General features: G+C 40.7%; 1 protein-coding gene across 1 annotated transcript in view; it reads right to left on the bottom strand.

Moving 5' to 3' along the window:
- LOC111216877 (MAP/microtubule affinity-regulating kinase 4-like) overlaps positions 1-21,283 on the bottom strand; it is a 56,478-nt gene that overhangs the window by 15,257 nt on the left and 19,938 nt on the right. The window contains exons 3-14 of the mRNA XM_022738519.1: positions 20,759-20,812; positions 7,979-8,027; positions 7,798-7,863; positions 6,448-6,518; positions 5,848-5,904; positions 5,309-5,545; positions 4,545-4,664; positions 4,100-4,199; positions 3,465-3,574; positions 2,808-2,997; positions 2,477-2,697; positions 1,848-1,951 (exon numbers count right to left, since the gene is read on the bottom strand). Coding sequence (XP_022594240.1) covers positions 1,848-1,951; positions 2,477-2,697; positions 2,808-2,997; positions 3,465-3,574; positions 4,100-4,199; positions 4,545-4,664; positions 5,309-5,545; positions 5,848-5,904; positions 6,448-6,518; positions 7,798-7,863; positions 7,979-8,027; positions 20,759-20,812 — 1,379 coding nt within the window. The remainder of the gene's footprint in view (positions 1-1,847; positions 1,952-2,476; positions 2,698-2,807; positions 2,998-3,464; positions 3,575-4,099; positions 4,200-4,544; positions 4,665-5,308; positions 5,546-5,847; positions 5,905-6,447; positions 6,519-7,797; positions 7,864-7,978; positions 8,028-20,758; positions 20,813-21,283) is intronic.

Here is a 21,283-nt window from a genome sequence, read left to right as displayed (position 1 = left end):
ACACATGTAATCAGTGTCTCTCCTTTGCACTTTCACCACAACTATCATGTACATTTTTGTCAGCGAAACGTAAGTGTGTGTGTGTGATTGGTCTGTGTGCGTGTGTCCATGCACGTGTCTGTCCCATCAACCACTCTGGCATGGCATCAGATTGACAAGGCCTCTGAGGCAAGTGGAGGGTTACACTGGCACAATGCCAGTCCTCACTTCATTCTGCTGCTCACTACTGCTCACCCCCCACCACTCCCCTCTCTTTCCGCCCTCTTTCATCTCTTCCTCCCTTTCTACTTTCTCTTTTCCTCATCCTATCATCATTCCCTCGTTATACCTGCCACTCTTTTCCCTCCATGCCTACATCCCTCAGCACCACCTGTTAAATCAGAAAATGGAGCTGCAACAGAGAATAATGCCTCACTTAAATGGCTGAATGTAAAAGAGTCGGGTGTGTCTCTGCTCACAGGAGAGTCAAATCAAATCAGAGAATCCCAACTGTTACATAAACACCAGAGAGCCAGCACACCACCCAGAGCGCTGGCTGATGTTTCTTTTTTTCATTTCATATCATCAAAGCATCAAGGTTGGTAAATTTGAGCATGTTGGTGGAGCTTACGTCACTTTACAGGATTTTTCCCACAACATTCAATACTTATATTTAACACATGAGCGCGCACACACGCACACACACACACACAATCTGCACGGGAAAAATTGACTGGAGGTCAGATGGCAGACAGAACCCTTCTGGCTTTCCCTTTGAGAGGCGGCAAAAGTACAGAGTGAATAAGAGACAGAGGGACGGAAAACAGGGCCAGCCAGAATGAAAGTGAGAAAGTGAGCGAGTGACCAAAGGAAGAGAGGAAGGGAGAGAGTGAGAAAGAGGGAGGGGACTGTGCTCGCCATGCTCTGAGACTGACAAGCAGACAACCATCTGTCACAACAACAGACAGTTCATACTGGGTAAATAAACACACACACACATACACACAGATGAACCCACTCATGCACAGTTTAAGCCCTTTATCCCCTCTTGAAGAGACAAAATGTATGTGAGACAAACACCCTGTGCCAAACACTGTCTCTGTGCAATAAAGGAGAAGCTGTGTGGACTCAGTCTTTATAAACCAACCCAGGATAATAAACCTTCAGCTGTCTGTATTTACTATGAATATGAATATATTTCCTACAATGTCATTTATTTCATATTGTCCAAGTCTGCCTTGCTGTTGTTTTTCGCACTGACATTTAACAGCCAACGAAACCAGCCAGTTCATTAATAGCCTGTGCACCACACTTGTTTTCAAAAAACAAAATCTGCTGATGCTTTTCACCAAGCGACAACCATTTCTCCAACCTAGACCTGATTCTAATTTCAACTCATAATCATTTGAGAACTTTCACATACAAAGTGCGGAGAAATTTAAAGCTGGCGCAAAGTCAAAGATGGTGGCAAATAGACTCAAATCTGCTCCAGGCTGAGTGAACTGAGGTGAAACCAACCAGAAAATTAGTAAAGTGAAACCTGATCTTCTGGTTTGGAGACTTTCAGCACAGACACAGAACTGTGATGGTGATGATGATGATGATGGTGCTCTCACTTGTTGTGCTGATGCTGACACCTGCTGCTCCTAATTAATATATTTAAACACGAATGCTCCACGACCTTTGGCTCAAATCCCCACAAATAAAGAAAAATCTTTGCCTCATGTTGTATTTGAACACAATCTAAAAAGAGTTCCCACACTTTGAAAGGTGTCACTGACCCCAAGCAGCCTTGTGAGGGGATTTTGTCATCATACACACAGTAAAAGATGAACAGAGACACAGGCAGACACCTATCCTCCTCTCACCTGTTCTCCTTGCCATTTTGCAGCAGTGGGTGTCTATCAGTGCTGGATCGGTCTGTGCATACATACGTGTTCCTTCGAGTCATGGCACTAGCAGGGATGTTGTTCTGGGGAAAGAATCAGAAATCTCATGAATTTGCTGAAGAATAAAGGATGTAAATGGTACATGTTTTTATCTTGACGTGGTGGATGAGCTGTATGTGACACCATTCTCTGCCTCGGCTGTTTGACCTTAGACAGTCACGAGTATCTGCCGCGCAGAACATTAAAGAGTTAATCTCAGGTTAATCTGGCTTCTGTCTTTAACTCTTTACATTCCCTCAGCTCTCTCTCTTTTTCATGCTAATTTTACTAAACAACCATAATCTCCATATCCACTGCTGCATGAATCTACAGTTTATCTCAACCTCTGCAAGTGTTTACTGTTCAGCTCTTTTCTAATCTGTGGAGGATGTGAATGTTTACAGTCTCCATAACATCTGTGTCAGTGTAGCCTCCATGTGCTGTAATCTGAGGAAATGGGATTAGGAGGACTGTGAGGATTCTGCCATCTGTACATGTTGTATTGATAAGGGATTCAGTGTGAGAGATTGGTTACACTGGATGATTCATCACGGCCACAAAACACTCACTGTGGTTGAGTTAACCTCCTTGCGCCGGTCAGGTATCTCCGCCTTATTTGGGTTGTGAGCAGAGCTGACCATGGGACTGGAGGGGGTCGGGATGCTACGGGAGCCGACGGTATTGGTGCTCGGCTTGCGGATTGACAGCCGCTCCTCTTTAAGCCCCGCCCCTTCACCTACACCGCTGGGACTCCGTTTGGGGTGTGTCGACCCTGGAACCGCTGGACCACCTGAGAGATAGGAAAAAAGTCATAATTTAAAAACTCCAGACTGAATCTAACAAACACTAACTGATCAAGCTAAACCCCAGGATGTGAGTGATCTCTGTAATCTGCCTTACAGAAGTCAGAGTGTCTTCTCTGGCGGTGGTATGTGGAGGCGCTGCGCTGTGCCTTGTGGCCAGAGGAGGAAGAAGGTGCACCAGAAGAGGAAGAGGAAGTGGAGTGTTTGCTGGTCCCGTTGGTGATGGTGCCGGGCCGGACTCGAGCTAGACTCAGACTGCTGCTTGACCGAGACTCGGTGCCGTCAGTCTGAGATACAGATGAACAGAAACAGATAGAAAATTCAAAATGACAATATGAATGGAGACAAGCATTACTATAGTTGTTTACTAAAACCAAGAAAATCAAGCTAGTCCAGATCAGTTCATTCTAAAACCAGGTTTAATTACTGTAAAGTCATGTCTCAGTTTATATCAGAGAGGGCCCAAAACCAAGAAAAAAAAAAAATCATACAATACAGATTCGGTCATGACTATGACACAACACAGCTGTAAACTAATGAGAAATAGGAACTGCTGACATCATTCTGAATCTCACACACCTCTAACTGTGGTGTTTTTTCATTTTAATGATAACTTTATTTAGTGTTGTATATGAGCTTACTGTATCTACTACTGTTAAAACTGTAACCACGACTGCATAATTCATTTATTTCACCCAATTACAGAAGGTGAAAAAACAACAAACAAACCAACAAAACAAGTCGATACACTCACCTCATTCTTGCGTCCCAGCAGCAGGTATGTGGCGGTGACCTCGTTGTATTTCTGACTAACCAGAGAATCTCTGATCTCGTCTCTGGCGAAACCCATCCCAACCATCACATCTGCAACGAGACCAATGAAATTAGAAACAGTTGTTTACACAATTTCCACAGCAAGTCACGAGTGACGCAGGAAACATGCAGGTCGACCTTCTGTGCATTTATGAAAGGTTCAACCTTGGTGTGAACCTTTAGCACTTGGTGTGAAAGCCTGGTGCCAGCACATATCTGGAGCACCATGTAGGTTTGCTTAAGCATTTATGGTTATTAAATTATGGCATCCCATAGGACATTCATGTAAGGGAATCCCCGAGGGGCTGAACAATACATAAGTTCACCAGTACTTATTTAAAAGCCAAAAGTCAGGAGGCTCTTGAACATGGCCGACTACAGATTCTCTGTCTCCAACCTGTGGGAGTTGAAGACTGCTGACAGTGTCCTTAACCAGATGTTCCCAGTTCACCCTCACTGAATATTTCTGTTTACTGTTATTGTAACGTGCAACATGGTTATTAGTTAATGATTTTGTGATCAATTTTATTTCTGATGATAAATAAATTAATGGTAAAAGGCGTGTGTGTTTCTCACCGATTCGACAGGTATCGTTGAAGTCCTCCACAGGCTCTGCGTGGGGCTTCAGCTCCTCGCCGTCATAGCCGACATTGATCCACTTATCTTTCATTATTTGCTGGTGAGGAGGGAGAAGGAGAAAGAAGCCTTGACAAATACAGTAACAAAGTACAGACACACAATAATGTTTTGTTGTTTTTTTTCCCCCAAGTGTAACTTTCATTCTTTTCATTAATCTACATACTCAACAACAATTCAGTTCGTGTGCCTTTGTTCAACTGTGTGTGTTATAATTTATTGTTGTTGTCCTTGAAAGATAAGATGACCTACAGACATGAGACATGCAGGGCAATCAGACCCTTAAGTAGATTGTATTGTACAGCTCAACATTCAGACACTGATGTGCTCATGTATGTATTGTATGTGCCTCCCTTCTCATATTGTTGTTAAGTTTCCTGCTCACCTCCAGCGAGCAGCGCTTGGCAGGGTTGAGAACCAGGAAGCGGCGCAGTATTCCCTCGCAGTCTGTAGACATGTAGAAGGGCACGCGGTACTTCCCCCTCAAAACACGCTCCCGCAGCTCCTGAACACAAAACACAGGCAGACGCATTGAGTTTCAGCTACAGGAACACTGAATCAATATTACTCATATTATATTATAATTACTAAAATTAAGTATGATGTGATATTATGATGCACAATTGTGCGGTTATAAAACTGATAAAATGCAGTAGGAAAACTTATTTGCAGATTTCAATTCTGACTTTACGTTAACATTAACATAAAGTTCAACCTCACTAACAACAATGTCTCTTACATGATACTTTTGATAATCTTGTTATGATACTGATTTTTTTTTCCTTTCATAAAGGACATGTGATCGCTACAGGAGCAAAACTGAAAAAAATAAAATAAAATAGAAGGCAAGAAAATGAGAAAATGTGTAACAGCTACTTTTAACTGCCTGGTGTTCTGGTCTTCAAACTGAAGGTAAGGAGATATGTGACTGTATCTAAAATAAATTTATATTGATGTCTCTATAGTACATTAATTTTCTTTGGTATATATAAAATAATTGACAAAAAATAGTCAAATAGCAATAAGGATTTATTTCTTTGTGCCCATTTTCACTGAACTCAAGTTAAAACCTCAGAAATCACTTGACGGGAGCTTTCAGTCTCCTCACATGACATTATACTGTGCCAACACAGCCTACACGACACCCACCTTCAGGTTTTGCCCGTCAAAGGGCAACGACCCGCTGACCAGAGTGTACAGGATGACACCCAGGCTCCAGATGTCCACCTCTGGACCGTCGTACTTCTTCCCCTGGAAGAGCTCCGGGGCAGCGTAGGGTGGGGAACCGCAGAACGTGTCCAGTTTACTGCCAGCAGTGAACTCGTTACTGAAGCCAAAGTCGGCTATTTTAATGTTCGAGTCTGCGTCTAGTAGCAAGTTCTCCGCCTGCAGGGAAACAACATAGACAGTGAAACACATACGACTTAACTTAAGGCTGGAGTCCATCTGTTCTTTCAAGAAGTGATGCGTTTTCTTTTGCAATGGCTGATTTAAATAAATTGTAGCTGTTGTTTTTAAGTTCATTTTGGTTACTTAGTTAGATATCAGCTTTAAAATAAATGTCTGCTACAAGCTTATTTATTAATATGTGTAAAATTCATATATGCAGTCAGACATTAACTGTCACAGATTTTTGTTTATCTGAATAAGGTTTTTGGACCCTTTTCATTCTCTCTCTGTGTAATCACCTTCAAGTCTCGGTGAACAATGTTCTTCTGATGACAGTAGTGCACTGCTGACACAATCTGAGGAGAGAGAGAGAAGACAAGACATCAAACAAGAGAAGAAAATTGCACTTCATGTTTGTACTTACATCATGTAAATGGTGGCTAAACTAGGAGCTCCATTTCACACATGCCTCCTTGAGCAACATTACGAATGAAAAGCAGATGAGTGAATTTCTTGCTGTGCGATCACACTTACTGTTTGTTTTATTTGGTCTGAACCACAGTGGAAAAGTTTACTGCATTTCTGTGTCGGTCTGTTTTAGGCCCACACTGCCCAGTTACAAGCAAAGCTGTGACTGTAAACAATGAGCCACATGAACTCAGACTTCAGCTCCCATAACTTTTGCTGAGTATGATGAATTTATCTGACCTCTGCATCTCTTCTTAATCAGCCCAGACTTTGCTTTGTGCTGCTTTTCAACCCTAATGTGACTGCAGTTTTCCTTATACTGATTTCTACCGACTAGCTATCAGTCGTGCTCACAGGGCAGCTGTAAAGGGACATACAGACAGATGAACAGGCATTGGACAGGTGAGGTAAGGTATGAGGGCTTTACTGACCTGTCTGAACTTGGCTCTGGCTTCTTTCTCCTTCATTCTGCCGTGAGCCACGAGGTAGTCGAACACTTCGCCTGGAGGAGAAACAAACAGTATGAAGACATGCTGCAGCTCAGGCAGGCATGGAGTGTGTTTACAAGTCCAGTGCTCCATATAACCAATCCAATCATATATAGTGATTTTTCTTCCACCTGTAAGTGTTCATGTGTGTTTAAATGTTTTAAAACCTCCAACACTCTGCCAGAGGTTTGTGAGTTGAGAATCAAGTCTGTGTCAAGCTCACACTAATTTGATTTCATGCATTACAGGAGCAAATGTAGTGATACATTTAAAAAGCAGTTAAAGACTTGTCTGTTTAAACAGGCTTTCAGATAAACGATGTGTATTTTACTGGATACTCTACTGTATCCTAGTGTTGTGTATTTTCGATGTTTTTGGATTGTGACTGATCTTGACTCTGTAAAGCACTTTGTGACTCGTGTCTGTGAAAAGTGCTATATAAATAAATAAATAAATAATACTGTAAAAAGGTTGAAACGTGATACGAGTGACCTGACTAAAATGAGTAAAGGCATATGGGTATGTGTATGTTGTCATGTGTAGGAAAGAGACAAAAAAACTATATGACTTCCAATAAGTTGGTCCTTAAATGTTCGTTCTTCCTGGTTTAACATTATTTTTCAGCTCCTCAAAGTAAACAGCTAACAGTTGATAACAGCCATCAGGTCAAGTGTCATGTTTGTCAAGTATGAAATCATCAACAACTTCTGCTTTATTTCTGTGAAGACACATTCCTTGTTTTGAACACTTAAATTAAACCGTTTCAAATGTGTTCATGTGCGAGCGTCCATACATATTTTCTACGTGAGCGTGTGTGTGTGTGTGTGTGTGTATGTGTGTATGTGCACTCTGAAGATCCTGGAAGGTAAAACAGAAAGCTGAGGTTGAGATCAACAGAGCAGCATGTCGGCTGGTGAGCTACTGTCTCCTTATTAGGCATTAAAGTGAGAGATCACACAACATACAGAGAGAGCAGCGGAGAGAGATGAATGGATTAGGATGAGGAGAGAAGAAAGAAAAACAGAGAAGCTACAAAAACTAGCAGAGAGCATGGGAAACAGTTGAACAATGTTAAAGAGCAAGATGAATAGAAGAGCACGGAGAAAGACAAGAGAGAAAAGAGTAGAGCAATAAAGCAACGTGACAGTAGATGATGAACACTAAGGCATTGAACCCTAAATTAATGAGTTCAGCTGAACTCTAAAGAAACTGTATAGTCAAAGTAAAGAATCTAATTGGCACCATTCAATACTTGGCAATGATGATGATGAGGGTGGTGGGGATGTAACTCACCTCCGCTGGCGTACTCCATAATCAGGTAAAGAGTCTTGTCTGTCTCAATCACCTCAAACAACTGGACTGTGACACACAGAGGAAGAAATGTTAGCATGGAAACAAACACACAAACATGTACACACCCACCACCTCCAAACATCTAAACACACCCAAGATCATTCTCTGTGGTGTAACTCACCTATGTTGGGATGGTTGAGAGTTTTCATGATGCGTACCTCTCGAAACAGCTGAAAAAAATTTATAAAATGAGAGAATGAACTGCCAGACTCCATTATTCTACACAGAATACTTCACAGGTAAGTTGCTTAAAATATTCAAAAATACAAAAAAAAAGAAAAGAGAATGGTAAAAGGATAATGGCAATAATAAACTGCTATATGACTTGAAATGGAAAAGTTCCTTGTGCTATTTTATGACTTAATTAAATTCATTGAAAGAGTGAGAAATATAGCAAAAAATAAAAAATAAAAAATGCAGGACTATCTTGACTTGATTTCACGCTGTTACAGATTTTGATAGAATTTCACTTGTCATCATTTATTTACATGTGAAACCATGAAATTTTAAAGGTCCATATAGTATAAAGGAGTGTAGTTATATTATAAAGCAGGTCTAGGTTCTATATTAATACTGTGAAAGTATCAAAGCCTCAGTCCACAGAGAAATGCACACAGCCTGTATTCAGAAACTGAGCCTTAAAACCAGCCATCAGGACTTCTGGAACTTTGTGATGTCACAACAAAGCTGTCACCACCAGCCATGCCCCAAGCCCCGCCCACCTGGACACACCATCCAACCTTGCAGGATTTGAGTGTTTACCTGAAATTTGTTATATTTTTATTGGATCACTCAGAAAACAGTCAGCCAATCAGAGAAATATGTTCAAATATATCTTCTTATGGATCAACACTTCAACTAAAACACAGGAAAGTGTCAAATATGGACCTTTAACATGCAAGTTTGTTGGAATACAAAGACTGTATGGTGACATACAATAAATAATCAATGACAATCAATAAATAATAATACAATATAATGCATTTATATGAATTCAAAAATACATCCAAGTCCGTTTTTAGATAGAGGCCTTTTCCTTTGTGCTGAAGTTGAGTTTCCTCCTTGTTCATTCATCAGATGAATTGCTCTTCAGTAAATTCATACAGCTGGTATATACACACCATTCCTCTTCATCCATCTCATCCCTCCACACACATACATGTTTTCCCCCCACACTCATCTTTCCAACCACCTCCAGACCACCCAAGGGAGTGTCTTGCTGGTGCTAGGCTGACAGCAGGGCCTCCTCCCCTGGGTGTGCTTCCCCTTCTACTCCCCCACCCCATTCATCACTGAGCTCCAGACTGCTGCCTCATCCTGCCACTCTGATGGTGTCTCTCTCTGTTTGTCTAATTAACGTAATGTATTTGTCTACGAACTCCATTATAAAAGACTACAGAGGGATAGCGGCAGGGCCAGATTCATCACTGTGGAACATGCTGACGGCCGGTCTCGAGACGTTTTTAACACCAGATGGAATTACAGCAAACTGAAGTGTAATTTGAGAAATCAGAGAAAAATTAAATCTCAAGTCACCCTTAAAATGGATTTTAAACTAACATACTTATATGTATTAAAGGTTTGGGATTGTACCCATTCACTGCAGATGTGTTTTCAAGGGCCTACATATAGCTTCTACATATGCAATCAATCCATTCATCCATCATTAGTTGTTTTGCTTTGGTTATTAATGACAAAGTGTGACATTCTGACCGTGGAGAGGAAGTGCCATTTCACTAGGAAGGGTGTGTATGCGTGTGCATTATAAAAAAACTAAATGTGTGTGTGTGACAAAGGCAGTGTGTGTCAGCATGAAACTGAAACATAAATAGAATATGAAGCAAATTAACAATGCACAGGAGGTGAGGGGCACAGACAGAGGAGAAAATAGGAGGACAATGAGAAAGTAAGAAATCAAGGAAGAGGTTCGAGGTAAGGGGACGGGGGCGATGAAAAGGATTTGTATTAGTATTTATTTTGTTTTGGCAGCATTGGAGTCATTTTGTGCTCTGGAAAACACTGCAGCAAATTTGACTTTTTTTTTTTTCAAGAATAAATTACACACCAGTGAACACAGAAAAAAGAAGACAGAGAGACAGTGAAAGAACAAGAATACAAAAGAAGGAATGCACTGATGCCTTCATTCTTGTTGCTGACACTCAGCTGCCCTGGGTAACACACTCCTCCCATATATATATCTATATATATAGATATATAAGTGGAAATGTGAACTGCGTTGCGTTATATATAACCCAACACAGTTCACATTTCCATATTTGCACACTACTACAGTAGAACGCCTGTATTCCTCTGCAGCTCAGTGAGAAGCACACTGCATTACTGCATCACTACCGTACTGTTTGAAGATTTTCTTTTCTTATTTTAAGTGGACATGATTTCATGCTCATCAGAGGGACAAGAGGAATCTTACAACCCACACATGGTGCTTATAAGACGTTAAGTCAGCGGTTGTCGGGTAAACTGACAATAAACAAAGATAAAGATTGTTTTGGTCTAAAACGACAATAAACTGTCCAAAAATGAAAATGTGAATAAAATGAATTACAGTGCATTTCTGTTTCACTACAGTCCTGAATGCAGCAGGCTTCAGACAGAGGAGCTCAAACACAGCCACATATTACACTGTGTTGTGTTATTAAGAACATAGGTGATTAATTAAAGGAACAGTCTGACATTTTGGGAAATACACTTATTTGCTCTGTAGCAGAGGGAGATGAGGATATCACTGTCATATAAAGCTCAAGCTAACAGCCAGTGAGGTTAGCTTGGCACAAAGACACAGAGGGAAACAGTTAACCCGGCTTGTGCTAAGCCAAGCAAATTGCCTCCCCACAGCAGCTTCATGTTTATTGTACAGACACCAGAGTGGTATCAATCTGCTCATCTCGCTCTCCGGCTGAGAGCGAGTGTGTTTCCCAAAATGTCAAACTACTACTAAGAGAAACAATACATGCGAGGAGGAGAGAAGATGTCAAAACAAAGAAAGTGCAGATTACTTCACATTTAATTAACAGGACATTAGTTTTTACCTTTACTTATTTATTCTACTCATCCGGGGGGGGGGGCTACAGTACATATGTCCCGTTTCATACTCATTTTGATTATTTCCGACCTAACACCTGCTCAGTACGCCACGTGTTCAAGGAATCTGCTTTCTCACAGTGAAGTAACAATACTTCCACAATGACATAACTCCAGAATCGCCCGAGGCGATGTGTGTATGCCTGGGTGCATGTTTTCACAAATATCATCCGAGACAGATTCCTGGTATGCATTTAACCCCCAAGGAAAAATACCAGTTTAGTTTGCCTACGCAAACACCCCTCCTCCCACACACACCAACCTGGCCATACTGTACATACAAGAAAAGTTTTACTCCAAGATAAGAAGCTGAATACTTCAAAAAACATTAAGATGACAAACGACCTAAACGAAACTTATAACAATGAACTTGTAACATTGTTTTATTATAAATTAACCACCAATTTTGATGCACTATTAATTGTTCAAGTTCTAAAATAAAACTGGCTTCAGCTTCTCTGACGTAAGAGTTTGCTGCTTGTTTCTGTTTTATATAATAGTAAAATCGTGTCTAGACTGTTGGTCAGATAAAACCAAATAAAAAGACCTCACCATGGGCTGTGGACTTGATTAATTGAAAAAAAATATTGCCAGATTGATCGCGAATGAAATTAATTATTAGTCGTAGCCATGAACTGATTCATTTAGGAAATTAACTCATAGGAAAAGACAGACATGTGCAGCTGCAGTGATTTGACAACCAGTCTGTAATTTTAAAAACCCTGATGTGAATTACTATGAAGAAGAACAATACTGTTGTGTTGGAGAAACATTCATATATATAAGAACCAATCTGTTTGGTAATGTGTTATAACCATTAGTTTCTATTCTTCTCTGTCAGTTTTCCTGCTCAGTGCTTTAAAAATAGGAAGCCACATCATCATAAACAGACTCACAGAGGCCCACTGGGAGAGTGTGTAATTGAATTAAGTGCATGGTGCATCAGCTGTTCATCTAAGCTTTAAGAAGAATTATCAGCTAAGCCTCTCCTCCTTCACCTCTTTCTCCTATACACCAACCCCCCCCCCGCCCCCCCCCTCGCTCTCTCGCTCACGCCCCCTCTCTCCTGGACTCATTCAGCTCTTTCTGTCCCACATTTTCACTCCTTTTTCTGCCATGACCGCTGCTCACTGGGACAATATTTAAAGATAAAAATAACAGCTAGGAATTGTTTCCTAAACAGAGTCTGTCTGAAAAGAGACGCTCAAGAAGCAGGAACCTCAGCAGCTGGCCAGGAAATTGTTGAGTCATTGGTATTGATCAGCAGCTCACTCAGTCCTCAGCTCACAGTGATTTAATGTTGTGCTTGTGATGTTTCTTATTCCACCTTTAGGTGCATTTTAAAGATGAGAAACAAACAAAAATGTCAGACTTTTTTCCATCATGTGCGAATGGAGCCAACAGAATAACTTCTTATATTCACCCTCTCTTAAATCACCTCTTTTTTCTGTCACATGGCGATAGCCTCGCGTCACTATTGCCATGCCAACCCAGGTATTAATCCCTGGGCCTGAATCTCCTGCACCCCAGGGTGTTGTGGAAAGTCATGGAACGCCAAGCACATGGCAGGAGCTGCACACAGAGACACACACAAAAAACCTACTGACACACTGCAGCTGTACTGTGTGGCCCTCATATCTCAAAATGTTCTTGTGTTTTACAGGATTATGGGGAGCCTTGATTTAATTGTGTGCTTCTCTTCCCTGATTTCAGGCAGCATTAATCAACTTCTGAGCATTTACATCCTCTCTGTCTCCGTCTCTGCGTGCCAGGAATTATTAATCAACTGTTCAGTCAGAGCTCTCACTGCTTTTCTACTACACAAAGAAACTTAACTGATTGTCAGCATTTTTTTCACTTTTCTCTGTCTCACTTTCAGAGTGGTACTGCATGGGTTTGATTCATGTGTCTGGCCTGCCAGTCTGTTGACCTTTGACCTGTTTATGCAGGCATTGAATCTGTGTTTTTCCTCTCCTTCAAACACAAGTCTGCGAGCAAGGGAGAGAGAGAAAGAGAAAGAGAGAGAGAGCAGCATGAGGAAAACAAAGATGTTGAAATAGAGGAAGGAGGAATTGATAAAGCTTGTCTAGCTCATGTTTAAATACCCAGGCCCTTCACATCTCCACTGCGCAACACACAGTCAAACACACTACACAGTACTCTACACAAACACACTTCCACTTCTCAGTCACAGCCGATCACGAGACCAGAGAAACTCAGAGGAAAAGGGTGAAGAGTGATAGACAAAGAAAGACAGAATGAGAGGGACAAATGAACACACAGGCCTCTTTCTCTACTCCCATGTCAGAGTACCTCCTGTGAATAACCCTCTGTCTGTGTGTGTGTCTATTAACTATGAATGAGAATAGTCAGCTCTCAGTGTATTCCTGACTGTGATTTTATCTCTCTTCACTCAGTATAGACCGATCAGACGGAAAATTGAAACCACTTACCGGTTTTAATGTAATACATACATACACACTGTATAAACACACACATCAAAGGTTAACTAAATGTTATTCTGGTAGGCTAAACATTAACTAATACTTGTGTATTAAGGGCTGACAGTGTAGCTACAGAGGGTTTTTGTATAAGTTACACCAAGGTACACCTAGACCTGCGCCTGCACCTCAGGCTGCTCCGCTTTGGCAGGTATGGACATACCACATGGAGATCGCTAAGACTGTGATTGGTCAGTTTGGACAGCAAGCACTGCCTCCTTCATGTTTCTGATGGTGATAGAGATAAACATTTGCAATTTAAGATCAAGTGTTTTAATGTAGCTCTAGTAATACTGGGTTAATGAAAAAAAAAGTTAATCAAAGAATGTCGACAAAAAATAATAATAATAAATGACTGACAGTAGTTGTCTTTAGTTATGAGACAGGGAAAACCTTCGCACTGTCAGTCTATATGAAGAAATAAACAAAAACATGTAAACATGATATTTTGCAGTGGTGCTATCATTCAGTAAAATTCCAACACTGAACTATAAATCAATGCCGGCACCAAAATGCAAAATAATTTTTTCACATTTATTATTTGAGAAACCTGCACAACAATTTTAATAGAAAACAGTCTCCAACGTTAGACTATTACCATGAGGTTTAAACATTTGGCATTTGACTTTTATCCATCCATCCATCCATTTAGCATAAATAACTTCAACATGCAAAACCTAAATCAAACAGGTTTTAAGTTCCACTATGAAATTATTGACCTTGTTAATACCGCATCACAAAATCTTCTGTGAGCAATTATGGAGTGGATAAAGAAATCTTCTCCTGTCCGAGTCATTTCATATGTGTATTTGAACAAAGATCAGAGGGAAATCCTTCAGTCTATGAGCCACTTCAGCACATGACGATGTTTCTCCAGCAGTGTTAAAGGCAAACAGCAACGAACCAAACTCAGTCTCTAATGAGCAGCATTACTCAAGGATTTGCCTCTGCTCTTATGCTTGTCGCGGGGGGGGGGCTTTGAATAGACTTTTGACCCCATTTCTCCTTTTGTTGGGAGCACTGCCCTCCTATGTTATCCATATAAAATAGCTACTAGACGAACACCTCCTCCTGATCCCTCCATTGCCTTAATGTACAGCGGTAATTAGAGCTCCCAGGCTTGTTGATGAGAGGAGCTGAATCATTAATGAAGAGAAGCTGCAGTTTAATTCTGGTCTCATTTTGCTGGCAGTTTGACCCAGATCATAAGAAGCCTGACTCAGCTTGATTAAATAAGAGGAATTATATATAGTTTTATAGATGCTGGGTAAACAAGGAGGAGTAAGGGAAGGCAGCAGGGGACAAACATAGATCAAGACTTGTATTGTACTTCTCTTCTCTTGTTGTGTTCTCGTTGTTGTGGGAAAACCTTCTGCTCTCCCTCTGTCCGCCCTCTTGTCCCTTTATTGTCTAATTATTCCCATTACACACCGGCACAATAACAACAATGCATACAGCGGCAACAATATGATTATGCATAGACACCCACGCAGGGACAATAGCAATGCAGATAATGGCATTACACGTGCATACAAAAAGGCAGAGCAGAGACCGTGTCGGACTGCGAGGTTATCCGCCTGTAATCATTCACGTAGGCTTACACACACACACACACACACACACACACACACTGTCTGTTCTCTTCGGTTCTGCTCTGTATCTCGTCTTTCTCAGGGTCCCTGCCTCTGTGCCAAGACCCCATCGCACCCCCACTCAAACTCGGCCCCTTTTGTTTGCCTGTCTGGAATTTAGCTCCTAGCTGAGGGGGCCTGGGTGAGGGACAAAACACACTTCATAGCATTAGATGGTGGCTTACAACACTGTCCTGCACGCACGCACACACGCACGCACATATACATTTTACTTTTGCGCACATACACAACATTGGATGGCTGCCTGCAAAAAATTCTCCTGTTCTCAGAGTAACACCCAGGCTTTGATGGGGCCCTGCATAGTCTGGCAGATTATCACACAACACACACCACAGATGAAGAGTGCACAAAAAAAACCCACTTGGTTTCTGTATGCTGCTGTTACAGCCATACAGCATTTAATTACAGCCATTTTAGCAAGATATTGACAAAAACCTACAAAGGAATTTGACTAAGATTCAGAGGACAGATGGGTTTTCTATGTCAGCAAACATATAGTTTCTAGTGTGTATAACTCCTTCATGTGTAAGACCTCTGCTTATAAACACCTTTAAAATACACCATATACTCTTTTCCAAGACAAGCAAATCCAAGGGCAAATGGTAAAAAAAGAATGAACTATTTACAGAAGGTGTAGCTTTGCAATTAGGATTCTCAGCATTGGCAGAGATCTGCATTCTACCAAATACTGCAGTCGTTGTGTGCAACAACAGAACCGTAACTAAACTTCCCCATATATAAATGTTACTTAGAGTGACATGTTTAATTTAGATTTTTCGTATGATTGTCTTCTGTTGTATGTTGTTTATCAACAGTACGTACACCTACACTGCCATGGTTTACACACTATTTCAAAGGCAGATACATCAAACAGCCTATTGCACTTGAGCAGCCTGGCACTCGAGTAAAGCAGGGAGCTTGCACAGTGGTGCCTTGGCAGTACTGGCTGTTCTGTACAAACTAAGAACTCTTTTAAAAGTCTAAAAATCTGTCAGTGACTGCATCACTGAAATAGTTTTAGCAGGCATCCTGTGGTGCTGCAGACGGTGGAGAGTACAGCTGTGATTACAGTAGAGCCACTACGGCAATACAACGCCTGGGGAGGGAGCAGAGAAAGTGGGACACACAGCTACAGTAAAGAGAATGAAATGAAGAGTTGATGAGGAGAGAATAAAACGGGGGGGGGGGGGGGGGGGGCAGACAGACAGACAGAGAGAAATGGGGCATAAAGCTACAGCACAGAGAGGTTGACAGATCAGAGTGCACAACAGAGTGTGAAGAGGAAGCAGAGACTTAGAGAGACACTGTTTCTACTTCAGCCCAACATTGGATACTACTTCTTTTGAATATTAATGTTGTGAAAATTAAAATGCAATGATGTGCACTTCCATTAGGTACGTTGAAGGACATAAATCGATCTTCAGCTGAAATCAGCTCATTATTTAACCAGCAAATACCTTTCAATTTATTGCATTGTATTTTCATAAAAACAGCTCAAAGTGAGGAGAAATCTTATGTATATTTTTTCTATACAGCACTGAAAGATTAGTTAATTAATAAATAAGATCAACAGAAAATTTAACTGACAATAATTTTGATAAATAATGAATCACTTGAGGTTGTTCCCGCTGTAGAAGTACCACAATACTGCTGTTCTGCATTTTATACTTTTGGATTTGATCAGACAAAAAAAGCCATTTAAGAGATTAATCTTAAATTATATCTTTACCTTTCACTGCATTAAAAAAATATTCAACAATTGTAACAAAGTCTGACAGTTTATAGACCAAATCGAAAATGGATTGATGAATCAAAAAAAAAAAAAGACAATAGGTAATATAATATTAATAGTAAGAAATTTAGATGTGGTATGATCAAATTGAACAGTTGCTCCAGCCCTAGTTTGTAGGTTAGAGAGAAAGTGATTGCAGGAAAAAAGCGGAAGGCATTGAGAGAGAGGATATGTGACAGACAGAGACAGAGACAAAGAGATGGAGAGAGACAGTGTCACCTGGCAGCACGCGTAGTGTCCTACACCGGCAACAATAATGCTGACAAGACAGGACACAACTGGCAGCCCCAGCCCTGACACAGCTGCGCTATGCTGCACTAGACCACTACCACACTGCAGAGCACGCACGCACACACACACACGCACGCACGCGCGCGCGCACACACACACACACACACCATGTTAAAACCAAGGTCTTAGCTTAAAGATTTGGAGAGCAGGTTCACAGTGTAATTAAGTCGACACCTCTCTGCTGGAACAGAAGGTAAATGATGCAACAAAGAGTGAATCTCACAGGCGCTGTTCAACATGAACAGGTCTGTGTTCCCACAAACATACAGACAATCGTCCATCACCTCAGTTTCACCTCTGTTACAGAGAGTCAGTAGCTTATCAGCTGGTGATAACACTCTGACTGAATATTAACTGTGCTGTGAAGTAGACCTGAACTCCACTGTGGGTTTAGGGACATGATAATGGTACTTTATAAAAGATGAGAAGTTATCTCCTGCTGTATATCTCAGATACAAAATGATCAACTTCAATCGATGGCTGTCTGAGAACTCATATGCAGCTTGTTGGCAATGAGCACTTCCACTCTTTGTCATATGTGCAATGTTGCTTGGCAGCAGTCAGTCTCTATACGTCTGTGTTCCTGAAAACTATCCACACTGGGTTGAAATGTGCTACGACAGAACGGTTTAGATTTCACAGCCACTATCGGATACGATCTGAACATGATCAGGATGTTTTCCCACACTTATCTACCTTTGTTTATTTTCTCACGAGAGCTAAGAGCAATTCAAGGTCTTTACAACGACGAATCTAAATCCTCTTTTTTGAATAGTGAATGTTAGAAATTTAGTCTGCAGGTAATATGCAGTAGATCTGCATCTGTTTATACTTGAAAATATCAATTTGCTCAGACATCACACTGAACTGAGATTTTCTTTTAGACTGGCTCAGACATGTCAGGTGGTGAAAAACTTTCTCTTCCTGTATCCTCTTTTAGCCAAACTAAGGACAGAAGTTGTGCAAAGTCACACAGAAATGAAATGTCGTGTTCATGCTTTTATCTAATGTTATTTTTTGGTTCATTACATGGTCTGGACAGGAAACAAAACAAAGAGGAGCTGTTTAAAAGGCTGGGCTGGGCCATAACAGATACACTAACACAGAGGAAACTGTAGACACACAAGCAGGATTGCTGTTAAACAAATCCGTGACAACAACAATATGAGGTTGGATTAGGATTAGAATTTAAAAATAGAATATGATTATGACTTTTTTGCCATCTCAAGTTACAAAGGTGATAATATACTAGGATTTGGCTGACAAAGCATGTGTGTGTTTTTTTCTCGTGTTAACAGTCAGAGCAGCAAAGTGATCAACTTGCCATCCTGACCAGTATCTAGGCCGGTGACCCAACTACCACACTGAGCTAGACACCATCAATAACCCAACTCTCTGCTATCAATAGTGTCAAACCCAGCCTAGACTGGTTAGCTAACCAGCTGAGTATTCATCAATAGGGTAGTTATGTGTATGTGTAAGTGTGTGTGTGTGTATGTGTGTGTGTGTGTGTGTGTGTGTGATGCAGAATCGATCTCGATGATGTGAGCAAGTGTATTTGTTGTAGTCAAGGTGCTGATAAAAAAACACTCACAGTCAGACAAGGCCAAAGTTTGGTCAGCAGAGTCGCCGCTGAACAACAACTGACTTGTTCACACAAAGCAAACCACACAAAGTACACACAGGTTAAAACTATCAACGCACATCTGATGCAAAAGTGACAAAACGTGTGAACACACAAAGCAAGTACAGTACATGCTGTCAAAAGCCTTGATTTAGACTCCATTAAACAATTAAAATTACTGTGCTAAATATTTGCAGATACCACATTCTTAACATTTGAGTATTTCTTGCTTTTATATCACTGTAAACTGAATGTCTTTGGATTTTTGACTTTTGCACTGTCAGTTAATTGATTAATTGAAAGAAAATCTGAAGATTAATCAATAATTAAAAGAAATGTTTTTCTTCATATTCATCAGTCATAACTGTTCTAGGATGTACCCATTATCTGAATTAAGAGAGATGCTGAACATATATTTATGCACACAAACACACACACACACACACACACACACACACACACACACACACACACACACACACACACACACACACAGCACACACACACACACACACAACACACCCACACACACACACACACACACACAGCACAACAGAAGACGCCAAAGCTTTATGAAATTATTTAGGTCTGAAAATTTCATTCTTAACACCAAATCAAACTTCAGTGTTTCACTCTAACGTTGGCTCAGCCAAAGATGCTGTGACACGACAATGTTTTCCAATGAATGATATAAGATTTCCTCAGCTATCAGAGAGGTGCAGCTGCAGTGACCGCATGAATAATCGATTTTAAAAATATCATAAACAGGTATCAATCTTTTAATACTGCTTTGATTTCCAGAGGTGAATATTCCACCGACAAAGCCGGATGGGAAAACATTGCAACTTTAAAGGCTTAAAAACAGATCGCAGGCCTGAGGCGATGTTTCTCACTCAATTTTGTTTAATTAGATCGCTCTCAATGAACACATGCAGCACACATGCACACAAATAGCTGCAGCAGGCCAAGTTCAGACAGGAGAGAGCTTAATCTCATTAAGCCATGAATGCAATACACGTAGTTAATACAGGACTCTAGATGTCACTAGACAAGCATACAGTGACGTACATTACTCTAAGCCTCTAACTGGTTAGTTCCAGTGGACTGAGTGGACAAATGATGGTTATATTATACTGACACAAAGCAGAGCGCAGTGCTTCACCAGCTTCATGGCCTGTCCGTATGAAACAATATTCAGTTTACAGATTTCAATCATCCCTAAAACTGGCCTTTTATCAAACAGTAGTGCAACTGGGACATTTGCTCGACAAACTCTGTTTACAAATCCTCCCTGAAGTGATGCAGAGTTGTCTCAGCTCTTAACCTGCTTCCACAACATTAAGTTTCACATAACATACCAAAGGGTCAAAGTTCAGATGACTGCTGCAAGCAAGGGTCATCTGACAGTTACAACATATATGGCAAAACAACAGGTGAAGATGTTACTGCGCTCCTGATGCAACACAGATGCAAATAAACAAACTTGGGATACCAGACTGACCAACTGTTACGTCTTCAAAATAAAAGGACAAACAGTTTTGGGTCATATTCACACATATAATGCAGCTACAGATGTTAAGTAGATAAGGTAGCATGGCTGAGACAAAGATCACAAAAAGAAAGAAAATAGAAAAAAATTACTTTTGCTTTTATAATATAAGAAAAAAAAAGTAGGCAGTTCATTTCTGCTTAAAGAAAAATAGGGCATCAACTCATGAGTTTGATGTATGTAAGTTGAGAAACCCGTCAGCTTGGGATGTCACCACAAAAGACACTGAACAACAGAAAACATCTGTATATGTGTGATGGCTGCATATACTCTGTGTATATGTTGTGTATATCTCCTTGTTTTCATCTTTACCCCTCTACATTTACCTTTTACTTTGACACACAAAAGTCTGCTCACATATACAAACACATACAATGACACACCACTCACCTTCTGTAGGCTGGTTGGGTTGAGCTGTGTTTTATCGATGATCTTTATTGCAACCTGTGAGGAAACAATAGGAAAACAAATGAACAATAACTATATTATATAGCTATTTGTACGTGTTCTCTGCCTCCAAACTTGGTTTCTTTCTGGGTAGGTGGTGGTGATTGTCGCTTGACAAGAGCTTCAGCTATTGTTGTGTTGACAAGACAAGAGGTTGTAATACGTCCTCTGAGCAGCGCTACATTTTCAGGGGAGATTGGAGGCTGCAGTGAGTCGCTATCAGAAAGTGACAAGACGGGCCAGGGCTAGCTGGTTAGCATGCTAACTTCAGTGGAAGACAACACGTGATATAGACATGAGTTAACATTGGTGTTTGTTTCCACTTCTGGAGACAGCTGTTGGTGAGTAAAGGAATGAAGTTTGATGCTGAACTCAACATTTCTTCTATGGTAAACAGCTGTTAATGCTAATGTAAGCTATGTAGCAATAGCAAAACTTACAAATAGTTCCCTTAAATAAAAAATTGTT

This window comes from Seriola dumerili, unplaced genomic scaffold (genome assembly GCF_002260705.1).
Source record: "Seriola dumerili isolate Sdu_G_001 unplaced genomic scaffold, Sdu_1.0 BDQW01000036.1, whole genome shotgun sequence".
Taxonomy (NCBI): Eukaryota; Metazoa; Chordata; class Actinopteri; order Carangiformes; family Carangidae; genus Seriola; species Seriola dumerili.
The sequence above is the reverse complement of the archived record's forward strand: the minus strand, read 5'-3'. Positions and strand labels throughout refer to the sequence as shown.